This window comes from Fonsecaea pedrosoi (assembly GCF_000835455.1).
Source record: "Fonsecaea pedrosoi CBS 271.37 unplaced genomic scaffold supercont1.4, whole genome shotgun sequence".
Taxonomy (NCBI): Eukaryota; Fungi; Ascomycota; class Eurotiomycetes; order Chaetothyriales; family Herpotrichiellaceae; genus Fonsecaea; species Fonsecaea pedrosoi.
Genome location: NW_013550612.1, coordinates 3240750 through 3257105, shown reverse-complemented (window position 1 = coordinate 3257105; position 16356 = coordinate 3240750). Strand labels below are relative to the sequence as shown.

The window sequence follows — 16356 nt, the reverse complement described above, 5'->3', positions numbered from 1 at the left end:
GAGATGCCGCCCTGTGGGGGCCGCCAGCCTGGTGGCCTTAGCTTATGTGCCCTTCGAGCCTGGTAGAGGCGCTAAGGGGCGCTCAAAGGGCCCCCAGTGCTTCCCTTGGTGTGGGTGACCTCGTGCTGCTTTGCCGAAATTATTGGTGCTAACTCTTTCAGACCACGTGTGGCTTCACGAGGCTGGCGTAAGTTTCCCCCATGATTACGCAATCGTTTTGAGACTCAGTTAAGAAGCAACAAGCTCTCCTCGGTCACCCAATGCAATGGAAACAAAGCCTTCACAATCAATCAAAGGTGAATTCTAGCAATATCATGTACCGTGCCCGGTCTGGGGCTTGGTATCATGATATTTCTCCTTCCGATCTCGCGAATCACACTTGGCTCGGCTGCGATGGTTTGAACCTCAAGGGTCCAAGTTCTAGACACCGCGGAGAACTTGGGCACTCGATCGAACCCTTGACTGATAGCGGTACGAGTATTTGTCATGGTAAACCGTCCACACGTCTTACAACTGAGCAATAAAGTGCATGTAATTGGACAAGGAGCTGACTTGTTGCTGACTAGAGAGGCGAGACCAACAGTCTTCCCCGCAAAGATGCGTCATGTCAGCCATGAGAGATCAATTGTAGCTGCATTGAGAAGCAGATTGCACGTCGGCTCTATGGAATACTGATCAACGCCACCCGAGGAGAAACACCAGTGGGCAAGGACGCGGCACAATGCGCAAGAGGGCCGGCACTGTGTCCGGGGACCGCGATCCCGTCAAATAAATGATGGTCCTTCACCGTTTTTGGCAATTTCGTCTTTCTGGACTTCGCATTGTCACTGACACCGCCGAACATGCCTGACTACATTCATTGGGACGCTCCAGGCGTGGAAGAGGAGCAACCGGGTGAGCAGGAAAGGATCAAACAGGTAGCAGAGCAGTTCTGCCGATTCCAGATGTTGAACTTTGACGAACATCATCACGCCCTACGAGGCACTCATCTGAAGACTCAGGGTGTATGTTGGCATTACCTGACCGTTGCGACCCTGCTGATAGACATCGACAGTGTGTTGCGGGCAAGTTCATCGTCCACGACAACCTTCCTCCGCATCTGGCTCAGGGAATGTTTGCAAAGCCTGGCACATACGACGTCATCATGCGGTATTCTTCACTCACGCCCAAGCTTGTCCCTGACAACGTCCCCGCACCACGTGGAACTGGCATGAAGATTTTTGGCATTGAAGGCGAGAAGATCTGGGGAGAAGACAAGAAAACCCAGGACTGGACTTTTAACAACTATCCCGTTCTCGAACTTCGCGATGCTCGAACCACGTATGAGATTGCGGACTCTTTGGAAAGAAACTGGGACAACCTACCAGAGTTTGAGAATGAGCTGAAGAAGCGTCCGGACGCCGATGTTGCATGCCTACCAGCCAAGATTCCTCCGCAGCACAGTAAGTTACATACATAGGATAGGCCGACGAATCTGATCATGGTCTACAGTGGTGGCTATGTCGCAATATTCGCAATCGGCATATCGGTTTGGTGACTATGTGGCCAAGTTCGGCTTGTTTCCCCTGGGCGAAGAGCAAAAGAAGCTGGAAAATACCTACATCAAGGACAGCGACCCCAAGAACATCATCTCGTCTGAGCTTCGCAAATTCCACAAGAATAACAAGGTGTCGTACTCTTTCTGCGCACAGCTTCTTCAGAACCTCGCCGAACAGCCCGTCGAGGACATCGGCGTGGAGTGGGACGAGCAAAAGTACCCATTCGAACAAGTCGCCACTCTCGAGTTCGAGCCACAGGATAGCTGGCTTCCCGAGTTTCGAGTTTGGTGGGACGACCGGATCACTGTCAATAGCTGGCATGGACTCAAGGCCCATCAACCCCTAGGCTGCACCAACCGCGTGAGAAGGGTCGTGTACGCTGAGTCTCGCAAGCTGCGACTGAGGGTGAATGGCCATAAGGACTACATTGAGCCTGCAAGTTTGCAGGAAGTGCCGTTCCAGGTAGCCACTGAAGCGTAGTGGAAGGTTGTTGCGTCCCTAGGTACCATTTTCGGGCATGTGGAAGACGTGGGGAAGGCCGTAGAGGGAGTCTGGGACTCTCGAGAGAGTGAATGTCCTTGGCCTGAGATGCCAGTGCGAGTGTGTTTCAGCTATGCAATGAGACACCAAATATACTGTGTTCTGGTTGATTGAATGAGCTGCCTCGTTACTCCAAACCCAAAAGCAAGTGACCAACGCAGCCTGAACTCTGACTTTGAACAGAGTATCTCTGCCATCTCAACAATTCCGCCAACTCCTCACCAGCCCAGAACCTCTTCACTCTTCGAGTCTACAGGGATTGACCACACATCTCCCAGCTAGGCACCTGTCTAGCTGATCTTGAGCCGGTTTCGATGTTGCATTTACCGCCGGAAACTCATTCATTCATCCTTCCAGTCAGTCGGTGTCTTTCTCTATCCTACGGCATGACGTGCGTGATTCGAGGCTAGCACCAGCAGACATTCACCAGTCACTGTCGCAGAATGTGGAAGCCGTGTTTTTCTCTCTCTTTCCCGTCTTCTGTTGCTCTCTGCCTCCAGCCTGGCCAGCAAAGAAGTTTTGCGCACATTCCGTGTAAAGTGCGGATTCAAACATTTCGCCTCCATTTCTCATCACTCAGTCACCCTGCGACGACTACTTCTCCAACCAACGGGCCGTCTCCTCTCACAGGTGAAACTTCAACGTCTCGGGAATCTCCCGCCATTGCATCTCGCTATCCAGGAGCTGTCTTGCCTCGTTCCACATCTGCTTGATCTTGTCTGCCTTGGCAGGCGATCTCGGTTCAAACCTCGCGGGGAACGGCAGCGGCATCGACACCAGGCCTGCGGTCCTCAGCAACGGGTCCGGCAGGGACGTCTGCCCTGGCGCAGGAGTAATGTCAAACCCCCACAGGAGTCGCGAGATGGCCAGGAAAATGGTGACGTCGGCGAGATGAATGCCCGCGCAGATGCGCCGTCCCGCGCCAAAGGTGAAATGGTCACGTTTGGTCACGTCGGGGTTCTGGGAGGCCTCGAAGGACGACTGAGTGTCGTTGATGAATCGTGCGGGATCAAAGCGTCGAGGGTCGTCGTAGATGTTCGGGTTGTTGTTGACGGCCCAGGCGTTGACGACGATTTCCGCGGCCCGCGGAATCCGATACCCGTTGTATATTTCATCGGAAAACGTCGCGTGCGGGACGATGAGCGTCGTGGTAGGCGACCACCGGAGCGTCTCCTTCACACATCCCCTGACGTACGGCAGGTTCGCCCAGTCGGACATGGACGGCAGACGGTCTCCCAGGACACGATCTATCTCGGCGTGAGCCTTCTCCTGGACATCGGGGAAGAGCAGCATCGCTTGGATAAAGGCCAAGATGGTATTGGAGGTCGTGTCGGTGCCTGCTTCCAGCGAACCACCCGAGATGTACGCGCCAAATCGGTCGTCGAATCCCTCCTTCTCCTGCTCCCGCAACATCTGGACCGTGAAGCACGGTTTCTGGGTCCCCTCATCCAGCTTCAACTTGACCTCGTTCCACAGTCGGAGATAGAATGCTTCTTCCCTCTTTGTGTGCTCCACGGCCATCTTGACACCGGGTAACAGCCACCGAGGGAGCTTGCGAAAAATAGGATAGGCATCGGGAACATTTGCAGCAGTAGACTGGATTATGCCGGTGGTCTTTTCAAGGCTGTGCGCACTTGGACTAAGCCGCCGTCTCATATCTGACAGTGCTATTCGAGAGCATTGGGAACTGACTTACATCTCGAGATATTCTCTCATTTCTGCATCATCGTACTGGGGGGTTCGCCTCCTGCACCGTCATCAGACAAGAAGTGGACGAGGAGCACGGGATCATGGACATACCCATATGTCATCATCATGGTCGTAGAGTTCGTATACCTTGCCACGTCGCCCTCTGAGTTAGCGGCCTCTTGTGTGACATTTCCAGTTTGCCTAGGACAGGAAGATTACTATGTACCTCTTCGTGTGACGCAGAAAATGGTCCGGGTTGGTCAGGATATCAAAGTTCATCTGCTTGTTTTCGAGCTCGATATACCTGATGGCCACAGGTTAGTGCACCCAAGATACCACCTATTGTCGTAAAAGCCAGTTCAGCGATCCCGACTCACGGCAAGTACGATTGCGTGAGGCTTATGCTCAATAACTTGTGGTACATCTTCCGCTGCTTCTGCCATACTTTGCCATAAGGCTTGGGTGGCATCACGAATCAGTATCACGTCTCGTTTCATCCCACACATCTCAGAGGCGAGCGTAACGATACCTGTAGCAGAATTCGCTCCCCGTTACTCAGGATTTGGTGCCCAATGTAGCGGTCGCTCCGGTCGTTGGTCGCCTGCGCACGCTTGTCCAGGAGTTCCTTGACCTCTCTATTACTAGAGAGAATAACCATGACCTTTCCGGACCCGATCATGAGGCTGTAGATGGGTCCGTAGATCTTGGACCATTTTTCGAACTGTAGGTGGGCATCCTTTGAGGGCATCTATTCTCTCTCTCGCGCGCGCGCGCGCACGCGTCAAATTGAATAACCACGTCACGTTGGAGTTGCTGTGAATGCGAACGCACCTGAAGAAGATTTCCGAGTACAGGGACAGTAGGAGGGCCTGGTGGATAGTCCTTTGGTCGGCGGCCAATGCGTGAAATCGCGTACAAGGCGAGTGCAAACCCTACCAGGGCCAGCACGAGAGACAAGTTGGCAGCCATAGGTGTGAATGACCCTTTCGTGGAGTAATGCCTAACGCCGTCGTACAAATCAATGTCCACAGTACAATGAGAGAGCCAGGGCGACGAGAAGAAGGGTGGCGTAGATAAATACCCGAGTATAGGAAGCATTTCCGACCGCCCAACGAGGTACCACGGTCGGCAAAGCCTCCAGAACAACGAAGACCCCGGTGCCCCCACGAGGTGCATTACCCGTCGGTAAAAAGTAGCAGAATGTAATTAACGGGGTTGTGGATCTGTAGGCATTTCCAGGCCGCGGACGGTTTTGGTGCATTTGGCGAAGATTTAGTTCGGCTTTGGGGCTTACGAGGGGATACTTCGTTCGTGAGGCCATCGTTCGCCGGTGCTGAGACTTTATGTGTCAACCCCCGAGGGCTCGTGGTTCGGAAAAATCGGGGCTATTACGCCAGAGACTGTATACCAGATGGCTCTTGTCGACTTGGCTCTATTGGGCAGACTATGGCATATGAAATCTCCCTCATGGCCTGGCCAAGGAGCATTCTCATCAATCCTAACAGCACATACACTGCCCAGCAGCAGTCTTCGGGCACCGACGACCAAGGGTCCAAGGGGAATTGATATTGACGTTTCTCTACGTCCCATCAGGCGGAGATATAAAGACCTCTTGAGCATTTGAGCATTGAGAGCCCCTCTTTGCGACCATGTCACGACCTTGGGACAACCAGCCTTCTGGTGTCATGCGGGCCCTCGTCCTGACATCCCCGGGACAGGAGCCACCATCTGCGTGTTTCACCTATACAGAAGCCTACCCCCGACCATCTCTCCCTGGACCCGGTTGGGTTCTTGTTCGCATTCGTGCCACCGGCATCAACAGGGCTGAGCTTCGAGGTCGCGCCGCCGCACCCGCGTTCCCTGGGGAATGGAGTCTCTGGCAAAAGTTCTATCGTCCGGAACCGCCTCAGATCCTGGGCGAAGAATTGGTCGGTGAAGTCGTCGAGGCGGCCAAAGACACGCCGTTCAAACCTGGTGACAAGGTCGCGTCCACCCATGCCGGAGGTGGAAAGGCCTTTGACGGATCCTACGCCGAATACGCCATCTGCCATTCACGCCGAGTTTACCATCTACCGCAAGACACCACCTTGAGCTGGGAATTACTTGGGGCCCTCCCCATGAGCTTCCTCACCGCCTACGGAATGGTTATGATCTCGGCGAGACTGGGGAGCAGACCACCAGGTTCCTCGGTCATTGTCCATGGGGCAACTTCCTCGGTGGGCGTTTTCGCCGTCCTGATTGCGAAAGATCAGGGAGCGTCTGTGATTGCAACCACCCGTCAAGCGAAAAAGGTGGACCAGCTCAAACATTGCGGCGCAGACCATGTGCTCCTGGAGTCCGAGCTTGATGAAAAGATTCCCCAGATCCTGCCCGATGGTGCGGATGTTGTCGTCGAGCTCGTGGGAGCGGATCAGTCGATGCGTGCCCTCGGATGGACGGCCTTGTTTGGGAGTGTCGTTGTCTCTGGCGTCCTCAACTCGTCTGCCATTGTCGAAGGGTTTTCTCCCTTTCTCATACCGACCACCCGGAACCTGTCCTTCTACTCGGTCGCCAATGACGGTATAGGTGACCACGACGCCGGAGCGAGGCACACCGACATTGAACCGATATTCGCCTACGCTGTGAAGAAGATCGAAAGCGGAAAGTGGAACAAGGAGCATTTCGTGGACAGCGTCTACCATCTTTCCGACATTGGCAAGGCACACGAGCGCGCGGAAAAGAACGAGGCCACTGGAAAGCTGGTGGTCCTCGTCCCCTAGACTATGTAAACACTTGAATTCTCTGCTTCAAGGATCAACTTTGGCCTTCGATTAGCTTTGGTAAATGGATTGGCTCTTTTTCAGGCGACTGCTACCATGGGCTTGCGGCCAAAGTCACCCCACATATACTGGACGTTGACGATGTTCTTCATCTCGTACGTTTTGGCCATCGACCGTCCATATACTTCTTCATCGTCGTAGAGGGCCCCGGCCAGGACTAACAGCGGATAGAAGTGATCGTTGGACGGGTGCGCCTCCAGGTATCGCGGACTCTGGGTGATGCGTACAAGTGCGGCGGCGAGTTCAGCACCCTGACGATGAGTTAGTATCCTAATCAGGGGGGACACTGGCCGGGCGAAGAAAACATACTGTGTTGCTGGTGATGATATCATCAATGGACTTTTCAAAGTCCCGTGCAAATTTTGCAGGCTGGGATCCTTTCTGTAGGTTGTCCCGCCGTAGCAGGATTGGCAGGTGGTTCCCACGGAAGATGTTGTGGACAATGGATCCCGACGCAATGAGCAAGATCCCCTCTTTCCGGAGGCTTCTCAATGCTTGGCCCATTCTCACATGGAATACGGGATCGTACCGGGCATTGATGCTCACTGTGGTCGCCGGTGGCATGTCGTTTGGAAACATGTGCAGTGAGGGAGTCGTGGGGGCATCGACCCATTCTGCAGTTTTCGATTCCTCCACGTCGGGAAATCCAGCAGCCTTCAACAGCGATATCACTCGGAGTCCCAGGTCGCGCGAGATATTCGGCTTGAAATGGTCGTACTTTTCACGGGGGACCAGAGGCGTGAGGTCGACATGAGGGTCCGAATTCGTGGCAACTCTGATCTTGTCGTCGAGTTCGACCCAGTGAGAGTTGATAATCACGATTCCTTTGACATTGGCCACAATTTCCCTTCCAACCTAGAGCTTCTGTCAGCTCCAGTCACGACAGGAGTGTCTTGGAACTTGGAGGTTTCGATAAGCAACGCACCTTTCGGAACCAGGCTGTACTGTCACAGTCAGTAATTGACATCAAAGGAGTGCCATGAGAGGCGAATATCAAGGGCATGAGCCCCTTGGAGTTGTCCATGATGGGGTGTCAACGTTGCTGGCTCAGCGATGTGTCGTTGGCGGCTATTGTAGCCTGAAGTCTGGAGAAGGCCACCGGGTTAAGGCAACCGTTAGAGTGCCATCCGTGGCCTGGGATCAAACTACGACAGTTAGCCTACTTGGCCGAAACCAGGAGTTGCCGATGGAGAAAAAGCCCCGCAAACTTCGAATCTCCGAAAACGATATGCGAGATACTCCGTACCAATCGGGAAAGGCGCAGCCTTGCCCCCATCTTATCCCTCCGGGTGCCAACGAGTTCCGGGCAAGCTGCATGGTTCACCCTCCGTAATGACTGCTGGCCGTCTACCCCCATTTGTTACTCCCTGACTCTCATGGTAAGATCCTCCGGGGAAAACATCTGATCGTTCTCGACCACACCTCGTCAGTCGGAGTGCCTAGACCTCACACCACGACATGTCGAGATGTCGGCTTTTCGTTCAAGAGGGGACACATCCGACCTCTCGGGAGCCCTCCTCTATAGCCCAAATCGACCCCTGCCTCCATTCGCGTTGCATCCAATTTCGTTGAGGCTCTGAGAAATGGCAGTAGTTCCTCCTCCCATCAGCAATGGCACTGGCCTGCACCCTCCCCGGGACGAGGTTCTGCAGCATTACGAAGAGTTCAAGGCTAGCCGCATTAATCCATTGGGCTCTGCACAGTACATCGAGCTCGAGGCCGCTGCCAGCCAGCGCTTTGAAGCCCTTGCAGAAGATCCATGGGTCGACCATGCGGCAATCAACGCACAAACCCCGACTCTGAAGGACGGAGACGACGTGAAGATCATCATCTTGGGCGCTGGGTTTGGCGGGCTACTCTACGGAGCGCGCCTCGTCGAGGCGGGATTTCGGCCAGAGGACATCCGCCTGATCGACACTGCGGGCGGCTTCGGAGGGACGTGGTACTGGAATCGGTATCCAGGTCTCATGTGCGATGTCGAGAGCTACGTCTACGCGCCGCTTCTCGAGGAGACGAACTACATGCCGAAGCATAGGTACTCGTATGGGACAGAGCTGAAAGAGCAGGCCGATCGTATAGCGCAGAAGTACGGCCTCACGGGCTTCTTCCGGGCCTATGTCGAGAGCGCCACGTGGGATGATCAACGCAAGAGATGGGCGATCAAGGTCGAGGAGAACCGCGGTCCCGGGCAAGACAAGGTCCACCTGACTGTCTACGCGCAATTCGTCATCTCGGCAACTGGCTTTCTGAACCATCCAAAGGTCCCCAATGTGCCTGGCTTGGAAAACTTTGAGGGCGAGATGTTTCACACGGCGCGCTGGAACTACCGTGTCACGGGCGGGTCACCCGAGGATCCAAGCTTGACGCGTCTCAAGGGCAAAAGAGTAGGGATCATAGGCACGGGTGCGACAAGCATCCAGGCAACCCCTGAACTGGCCAAGTGGGCGAAAGAACTCTATGTGTTTCAACGAACGCCGTCCAGCGTCGACGTGCGTGGCCAACGTGAGACCAATGTTGACGAATGGACGTCCAAGATTGCGACCCACAAAGGCTGGCAACATGACAGATGTGACAATTTCCTTCAATGGTCGGTGGGCTTGAACCCGGGAGAAGAAGACCTGGTCAACGACGGCTGGACCCACGCCCTGTCTTATATCGGTTTCATGGGCGCGCCGCACGACAAGCCCATCCAGCCGGAAGAAGTCCCCAACCACATCGCCAGGCTCCTGGCCATCGACGAAGACATTGCGGAACAAAAGCGCCAACGCATAGCCAAGCTCGTCAAAGACCCGGAGACGGCCAAAGCTCTCACGCCGTGGTACCCAACATGGTGCAAGAGACCCTGCTTCCATGACGACTACCTACCGACCTTCAACCTGCCCCACGTCCATCTCGTCAGTACTCTGCCCCGCGGGATTGAACGTGGCACGAGCAAAGGGCTGGTGGTCAACGGCAAGGAGTATGAACTCGACGTCCTGATTTTCAGCACGGGCTACCGTCCCCCGGGTGCTGGTCAAGCAGAGCCTGGGTCCATGGGGAACATGCAGTTCGTGGGGCGTGATTCCCTGACCATGTCCAAGAAGTGGCAGACCAAGGGGGCCAGCACACTCCACAGCTTTTTGACGCACGACTTCCCCAACCTGTTCCTCGGTGGCTACGTCCAGATCGGCAACGGGCAGCATGCCACCTACATCATGGATCTGAAGGCCCAACACCTTGCGTACATGCTGGCCGAGGCTCACAAGGGTGTCAAAGACAGCCAGCGACTCACCATGGAGGCGACCGAGGACGCCGAGGAGGCGTGGTCGCAGGATGTCGCGAAGCATGCCGCTTGGTTTGCCGCTTATTCGATCTGCACACCGGGCTTTGCCACCAACGAGGGAGAGGACTTGAAGCCTCTGAGTCTGGAGGAGACACTCAGAAAGGCCCGAGCAGCACCGCACGCCCAGGGGTTGATCAATTTCAGGGACGTCTTGAGACGCTGGAGGGAGGCGGGGAATATGGCAGGGGTTGATATCAGTACACCGTAGGAACTGCCCAAGGTGTCCTGAGATGATGTTGGGAAGCCAAAGGGGTCGGTAAGTGATTTTGAGGTACTTATTGCCTTTGTTGGCTGGACTAGAGAGCAGTGTTCCCAGTATGTAATTGATGCATCCGATTTCCAAATCAATTGACCCTCTAGATTATCGAAGAATACGAGTCATTTTGAATCCAACCACACACCCTATCTAAGAGCGAGAGGCGGCTGTTATGATTGGTGTCATATCCTGCGGACCGATAGTCAGTGCTATCGTCACAACCACCACATCATGTTGGAAAAGCAGGGGGGAAACTTGCGATGTACATGGCCCAAAGAGCCAATCGTGGTGCAGAGTCAATTGTCGACTGATCAACGACTGCTCTCGCGGCAAATTGATTGTGCACCGTCGTTCCATTTTCGAATTCCACGTCAACCTCTCCCAGCACGACAAAGTCATCGCCTCTGGCCGTTTGCGAATACGCCCGTGAGACATGATGCTTCCGTCTTATCATCTTGCTTCCTGGTTTTGGTTTGCTGCGACTATTCGAGATCTCTGTGACAAGTGGTGGTGCTTAGCCCAGGTGGGGGGGTTGTTTCTCCTGCGCGATTGACCAAGGAAGGGAGGGATGCTTTATATATACCTTGTCTGCCGACAAACTTGTAACTTCCATGGTCAAACACGCCGTCGGGACTGAATACCTCGACAGCCATCCTGGACGCTGCGTCGGCGTCGTTGGAATCTCCAAGCTCCAAGATCTTTTCCACCAACGCCCTGAATGGTTTTGGTATCGTCGGCTCTGGCCAGACCGTGTCGGCGGTGATGTAGCTCATCGTGGGAGGAATGTAGCGTGGGGACTTTGCGGTACGTCTATGGGCGTCTGAAGAAGGTGTCTTTGGTTTTGAGACAGGATTTTTTCAACCGCCATGTTCAAACCCAGATGGGATCTCTCTCTTTTGAGATATAGGAACGTGTTAGGGATGGATGGGTCGCTGTATCGGCGGCAACAGAGACAAGCCGGCCCGCAAAGAGACGCTTCTCTAGTGCCTCTTGGTGCCTCTTCAGCTCTCAGGGTTTTGTCGGATTCTGGCGTTTTAGCCGATCCTAATCCTGTCGCCCTCCCCACGCCAACCAAGTGCATATTGCGGGGGAATCGTCTAACGACTAGTATCGCCACCAGGTCTCTGGGACTTGGCTCCCTGTCCCCCAAGTGCACCCGTGCTCCGATGGTTTTCTTGGTGATGCTGTGGGCGACGCTTTCTTCCCATCCTCCTTTCTCAAAACCCCCCAGCGGTGTTTTACAATTCTCGCTTCCGGCCAACCCCCCCCCCCCCCCCCCAAAAACCATGGAGACAAACTCCCAGGAGCAGAGGCTCAAACAACGACAACCCCAGTCCGCTGAAAAGGGTCAGCGGATGAAGCGGTCTATAGCTTGTGACTACTGCCGGGCAAAAAAAGTTCGATGTATGTGTTCAAATGTAGCGGTCCGCCACTCTGACCCGGGGGCGAAATGTAAATGGAAACATGAAAAAAAAATTGACAAAAACAAAAAGGCAATTTTGAGAATGGAGACTCTTGTATGAATTGCATCGACCGAGGACTGAGTTGCTCGCGGCCGTCGCGTTCCCAGCGGCGCAAGAACAACAAAATCCCAGTCACCCCGGACGAGGCTGCGTCACAGACAGACTGGATGCGCGGCATGTTGCAGCCATTTCTGTCCGAATATCCCAATCTCGTCACGGCGGCCGGAGCACAGGCCAATGCGCTGCCTCAAGTCAACGACATCATGTTCGATCCCCCCCGGAATGCGGACTCGGAACACATGGCTGGCGGCCTGTCCGGGGTGTTCGAGGTGAGCCCGATGGGATCTCGAAATTCCAGGCCACCACCACCCAACCACGACAGCGATGTCGATATCCAGCTCCAATCTGCTCAGGGTGACAATGTCGAGGTGCACCAGAAGACGTCCGAGTCCCAGCTTCCTGCGCATCAGCTGCCGGGGGGTTCTCATTCTACAGATACAGCAACGACTACACAGTCTCCGCTGTTTGTCTCTGACCACCATGGCCTCAGCGCCATGCACAGTCCCGATCCACCCCACTCCGTCGTCAGTCAGATGGAGACAGAGGATGCCGTGGGGAAGAGCAGTATCTGGTCAAACAAGATGGTATGTCGGGCGAAACTGTTTGATATCTCTCACACACATTGAAAAGTCGCTCACTACGAAATAGACAAACTATCAATACTCGGGTGGGTGGTTCCCGCTTGGCTGTTTTCGTGGGGGCAGCAGACGCCTAACTCAATCTGTCAGGCCCAACGTCGTTTATATCGATATGTTCCACCGCAGGTATCCAATGGGTCTCTGAGCGGACCGGAAGTGCCACTTTTGTAGACGTTGCCAACGAGTTCACCACTCGCATAACCCGGCTCCTGAAGATTGAAAAACGGTGTCTCACCCCGCCCATCGAGGAGCCTGACCTGGAGACCGCTTTGATCTACACCACAGGTATCTCAGACCGCATTCTGGAGCTCATGGTTGGTTCAAGAGACTTTGACCCGGGGCTAACACGAGTTGATGCCAGCTTACTTCGAGGACGCGATCGATGCGGAAATGGCCATCGTCCATCGACCCTGGTTTGAACAGCGGTTGAGCGAGTTCTACAACAGCGGCATGAAGGACCAGGACGCATCATGGTACGCCCTTCGCATGGCCATCTTCGCGTCCGGGAGTCAAATCGAGCTATCGAAAACGAAGAGCTTCCGCGAAGCAAATGAAACTGGATGGCGATATTTTGAAAACGCCCTCTCGGTCTACACCAACATTCTCTTCTATCAAACCTCGGTCGAGGGAGTCCAAGCTTTGGTGATCATGGTCAGTGAAGAAGAGAAAAAAAATGTTCGGCACAGCAGGATGATTGATTATTGGCTTCTAGTCCTACTACTGTTCGACCGTGAGCCATCCTTGTCTCGAGTACATGCTCTGCAACGATGCTGTGAGGCTTGCTGTGGCTCAAGGACTCCATCGACAACCTCCACCCTCATTGAAGTTGACCCAGAGCGAGATCACCCAGCGGCAGTGCATATTCTGGGCGGCCTATTGCTTGGAAAAACAGACTGTGTCGCTGTCGGGTCGCCACTCGGTATGTATGTGTGTTATTGCTTTCCCGCCAGGAGGTATCGTGAGGATAGCCTTTTGTTCTAATCTTTGACACCTTTACAAAGATGATCGACGACAGTGATATCACCTTGCCACTGCCGACGACCGTGTCTCCCGGCAGTACCCTGAACCTGAAATTTGCCGTCACTCTCATCCTGGTGTCTCACCTGTCGTCAATGGTCTCCAAACGACTCACCAGTATGTACGCGCTGCGACAAGGCCTCGACTATCTGGTCCATGTAGTCACCAAACTGGACGAGAAACTCCAGGCCCTCAAGAAATCACTGGAACCTATTCTGTCCTCCAGCTCGATGCAGACAGTACCCGGTCATCGTCCATCGGGAATGAGTTTGAAACAGATTTTGTTCCTTCGATACGCGATATCCAACGTCACATTGGGCATCCACACCAGCCTGACACACCCCTGGGCCGAGTATCTTTTCGCTCACCAGAAGCGGCGTGCCGAACTCCAACCTCAGATAGACAGGTCATCTCAGATCGTGGCCGAAACATGTCGAAACGCAATCCGAATGATAAGTAAGATCCAGTTTGACGCGAGTACGCCGGTATCGTAAGTGACGCCCCAGCGGAAACACCTCCCCAATGATCTAGATCCAAGACTGACATATTTCTTTTGTTTTGTTTTTTTTGGCCGCAGCGTGAGCTTTTTTGGTCCAATATATTCGTTGATCAACCTGTTCATTTTCATCCTGCAATCCCCGTCCGACTCCAACGCCAAATCCGACGTCGCCCTTCTCGACTTCGGCGCCGGACATTTCGCCTGGATGCAGATCTTTACAGAGTCCGAAGTCTCGATCGGCCTGGCCAAAGAACTGGCCGTTCTGGCTCAAGGGTTCCTGAAAAAGTATCAGAACGTCGATAAGGATTCGGCGACGGCGGCGGCGGCGGCGATACCCATGACTGCCTCCACACCAAGGACCGGAATCAACTTTGCTGACCAGGAACGCGTAAGGGAAGGCGGCGGCGGCGGTGGTGGCCTGCGGACAAACGACGAGACTGACGAGACCACTCTTACAGCCTCGCCACCACCTCCTCCCCCGGACTTTGGATATCAGCAGACCGCACAAGACCTGTCCGCGCAGCTGTCGGAGGTGCCGTCGTCTTTTGACATCAATCTGGAATATTGGAGCACCTTTGTGCCAGATATCTTTGATCCGGATCCCCTGACCGACTTTCCTGGCGTGGACGGCATGCCTTAGGCACTAGCCACGGCCCCCGAAGGTTCTTTTTCAGGGGGAGAGGGCAAGCAGTTTAGGATATGCGATTGAGAGAAAGTCGAACAAGCGTCGGGGGGGAGGGGGGTTTTAACAAATGTAATGGGACAACGGAACAAACATGTAATAAAACATACTCAGGTACTTCCATGTTGTATCGAGCGGAACGAAACGTTTTCGAACAAACTCAAGTTCTTGGTCGCATAAAGAAAAGCAAAGCTGACCCCCGTGTCCTGATGGCTAGAGGTCTATCTATCCTGCCCTACAGAGACAAGCTACCTAAGCAATCTTGTACAAATCATCAGTCCCCGTTTTACCGTCCAATTCCGTCATTGTCTTGATGTTCCAGTCATCGGGCTCGTAGTCGTCCGGCACGTTGGTGTTGCGAAATGGTTTCCCCTGCTTGACATGGGCCATGACGGCGTCGAACATTTCGTAGCCGTATCGTTCCGCGTCGCCCGAGTACAGCCAGTCTGGCTGGGGAATCTTGAGAAATTGCGGCTCCTTCTTGACTCTGTCCCAGTCTGTCTGGTGCCATTTGTGACGCACTTCCCACCCCATTCGCTGCGTGGTAGATGTCCTGTCGTACCTGTGTGCGAAGCCGGGAGCGTTAGTTTCTTTGTCTGTGTGTGTGTCTGTGTACAGGCCCATCTATCTCTTTTATTGCGCCGATTTGATTTGCGACACTCACCTTAATTTCTGGAACGCCCGTAGAGCGGACGGGATATCGGAACGTCCCGCCCTGTCGACCAGAGATGCCAGAGTCGCCCCGTCCTCGACGCCCATGCCACCTCCAGAACCCGAGGTCGGGAGATGGGGGTGCGCTGCATCACCCACGAGAACGATTCTCCCTTTGTCAGAAACCCACTTGTCGATCGGGTCGCGCCACAGCAGCTTAAAGTCGCAAATGACATGCTCGGGAATCTGTTTGATGGCGGCTTCCAAGACGGGATCGCAGCCCTCGACAACTTCGAGCATGTCCTTGACGGTGCCCGGGTACGTCCAGGACTCTTCGACCGTGTACGTGTCCTTGTGGGTGAGGTAGGCGGATATGTATCCCAGCCTGGCGTTGACGATGATGATGGCATGGAGGTTCAGCCCAATCCAAATGATCAGTTGGTCATTCTCGGTATAGGCCAGGTCGTGGGTCAACGGATCCTTTTGAAGGTGCTCCCGTGGGAAATACGCACGGTACACGGCAAAGCCACTGCGCTGGGCCATCTGAGTATTGCCCGTGACGTATTTGCGAGCCCGGCTGTACACGCCGTCGGCTCCAACCACGAAGTCTGCCGTCACCAATTCCCCGTTGAGATAGACGCCAGCCTTGTCGTCGCCTTCCCAGAAATCGGTGATTCTGGTACCAAAAGTGAACTTGACCCCGATCTTCACAGCGTAGTCGTAGATCAGGTTTTGGGAGCGGGCGCGGCTCGTGTAAAGGTTGTAGTGCCCGTTGTACTTGTCTTTCCAGTCCTGCTCTAGGAGGACCTCTCCCTTGTCGCTCTTGAAGGTGACAATCGCTGGTCTTGCCGACTCTGCGGCCATCTGTTCAACAACGTCACCCCATTTCTCCATGACAATGCTGGCATTGGCCGTCAAGGTGATGATATCGCCTGTAGGAGCAGTCAGTTTTGTGTCTCTGTCCCAGTATAATCTAGACCGGGCACTGAACCACCACCCGATTTAGAACCACGAACCTAGGATCTGTAACTTGGGCTCCCTCTCCACCACATGGACGTTGCATCCCTTCCTCTTCAATTCAATGGCACAAGAAAGTCCAGCATATCCGGCCCCAATCACAATAACATCAATGTTGTTGTTTCTGGAAAAGTCGTCATCCGCAGCAGCAGGTATGCTTCCCAT

At 54.2% G+C, this 16356-nt stretch overlaps 8 protein-coding genes across 8 annotated transcripts; 4 read left to right on the top strand and 4 right to left on the bottom strand.

The window, feature by feature from the left end:
• Window positions 1-842: 842 nt before the first annotated feature.
• Z517_06978 (uncharacterized protein) lies at window positions 843-2018 on the top strand (the record flags this gene model as incomplete). The annotated part of the gene is made up of 3 exons (XM_013428717.1): window positions 843-1004; window positions 1055-1442; window positions 1492-2018. The coding sequence occupies 3 exons, from the start codon at window positions 843-845 to the stop codon at window positions 2016-2018; spliced, it is 1077 nt and encodes a 358-aa protein (XP_013284171.1).
• A 684-nt stretch (window positions 2019-2702) lies between these two features.
• On the bottom strand, window positions 2703-4736 carry Z517_06977 (uncharacterized protein; the record flags this gene model as incomplete). The annotated part of the gene is made up of 7 exons (XM_013428716.1): window positions 2703-3702; window positions 3775-3825; window positions 3879-3914; window positions 3994-4071; window positions 4145-4224; window positions 4297-4515; window positions 4599-4736. The coding sequence occupies 7 exons, from the start codon at window positions 4734-4736 to the stop codon at window positions 2703-2705; spliced, it is 1602 nt and encodes a 533-aa protein (XP_013284170.1).
• A 680-nt stretch (window positions 4737-5416) lies between these two features.
• On the top strand, window positions 5417-6526 carry Z517_06976 (uncharacterized protein; the record flags this gene model as incomplete). The annotated part of the gene is made up of 1 exon (XM_013428715.1): window positions 5417-6526. The coding sequence occupies one exon, from the start codon at window positions 5417-5419 to the stop codon at window positions 6524-6526; it is 1110 nt and encodes a 369-aa protein (XP_013284169.1).
• An 80-nt stretch (window positions 6527-6606) lies between these two features.
• Z517_06975 (uncharacterized protein) lies at window positions 6607-7610 on the bottom strand (the record flags this gene model as incomplete). The annotated part of the gene is made up of 3 exons (XM_013428714.1): window positions 6607-6837; window positions 6896-7441; window positions 7512-7610. The coding sequence occupies 3 exons, from the start codon at window positions 7608-7610 to the stop codon at window positions 6607-6609; spliced, it is 876 nt and encodes a 291-aa protein (XP_013284168.1).
• A 559-nt stretch (window positions 7611-8169) lies between these two features.
• Z517_06974 (uncharacterized protein) lies at window positions 8170-10116 on the top strand (the record flags this gene model as incomplete). The annotated part of the gene is made up of 1 exon (XM_013428713.1): window positions 8170-10116. The coding sequence occupies one exon, from the start codon at window positions 8170-8172 to the stop codon at window positions 10114-10116; it is 1947 nt and encodes a 648-aa protein (XP_013284167.1).
• A 277-nt stretch (window positions 10117-10393) lies between these two features.
• On the bottom strand, window positions 10394-10937 carry Z517_06973 (uncharacterized protein; the record flags this gene model as incomplete). Its single annotated transcript, XM_013428712.1, has 2 exons — window positions 10394-10659; window positions 10748-10937. The coding sequence occupies 2 exons, from the start codon at window positions 10935-10937 to the stop codon at window positions 10394-10396; spliced, it is 456 nt and encodes a 151-aa protein (XP_013284166.1).
• Window positions 10938-11803: 866 nt separating this feature from the next.
• On the top strand, window positions 11804-14481 carry Z517_06972 (uncharacterized protein; the record flags this gene model as incomplete). The annotated part of the gene is made up of 7 exons (XM_013428711.1): window positions 11804-12271; window positions 12336-12354; window positions 12416-12610; window positions 12687-12976; window positions 13038-13244; window positions 13327-13832; window positions 13920-14481. The coding sequence occupies 7 exons, from the start codon at window positions 11804-11806 to the stop codon at window positions 14479-14481; spliced, it is 2247 nt and encodes a 748-aa protein (XP_013284165.1).
• Window positions 14482-14775: 294 nt separating this feature from the next.
• On the bottom strand, window positions 14776-16356 carry Z517_06971 (uncharacterized protein; the record flags this gene model as incomplete). Its single annotated transcript, XM_013428710.1, has 3 exons — window positions 14776-15085; window positions 15188-16106; window positions 16191-16356. The coding sequence occupies 3 exons, from the start codon at window positions 16354-16356 to the stop codon at window positions 14776-14778; spliced, it is 1395 nt and encodes a 464-aa protein (XP_013284164.1).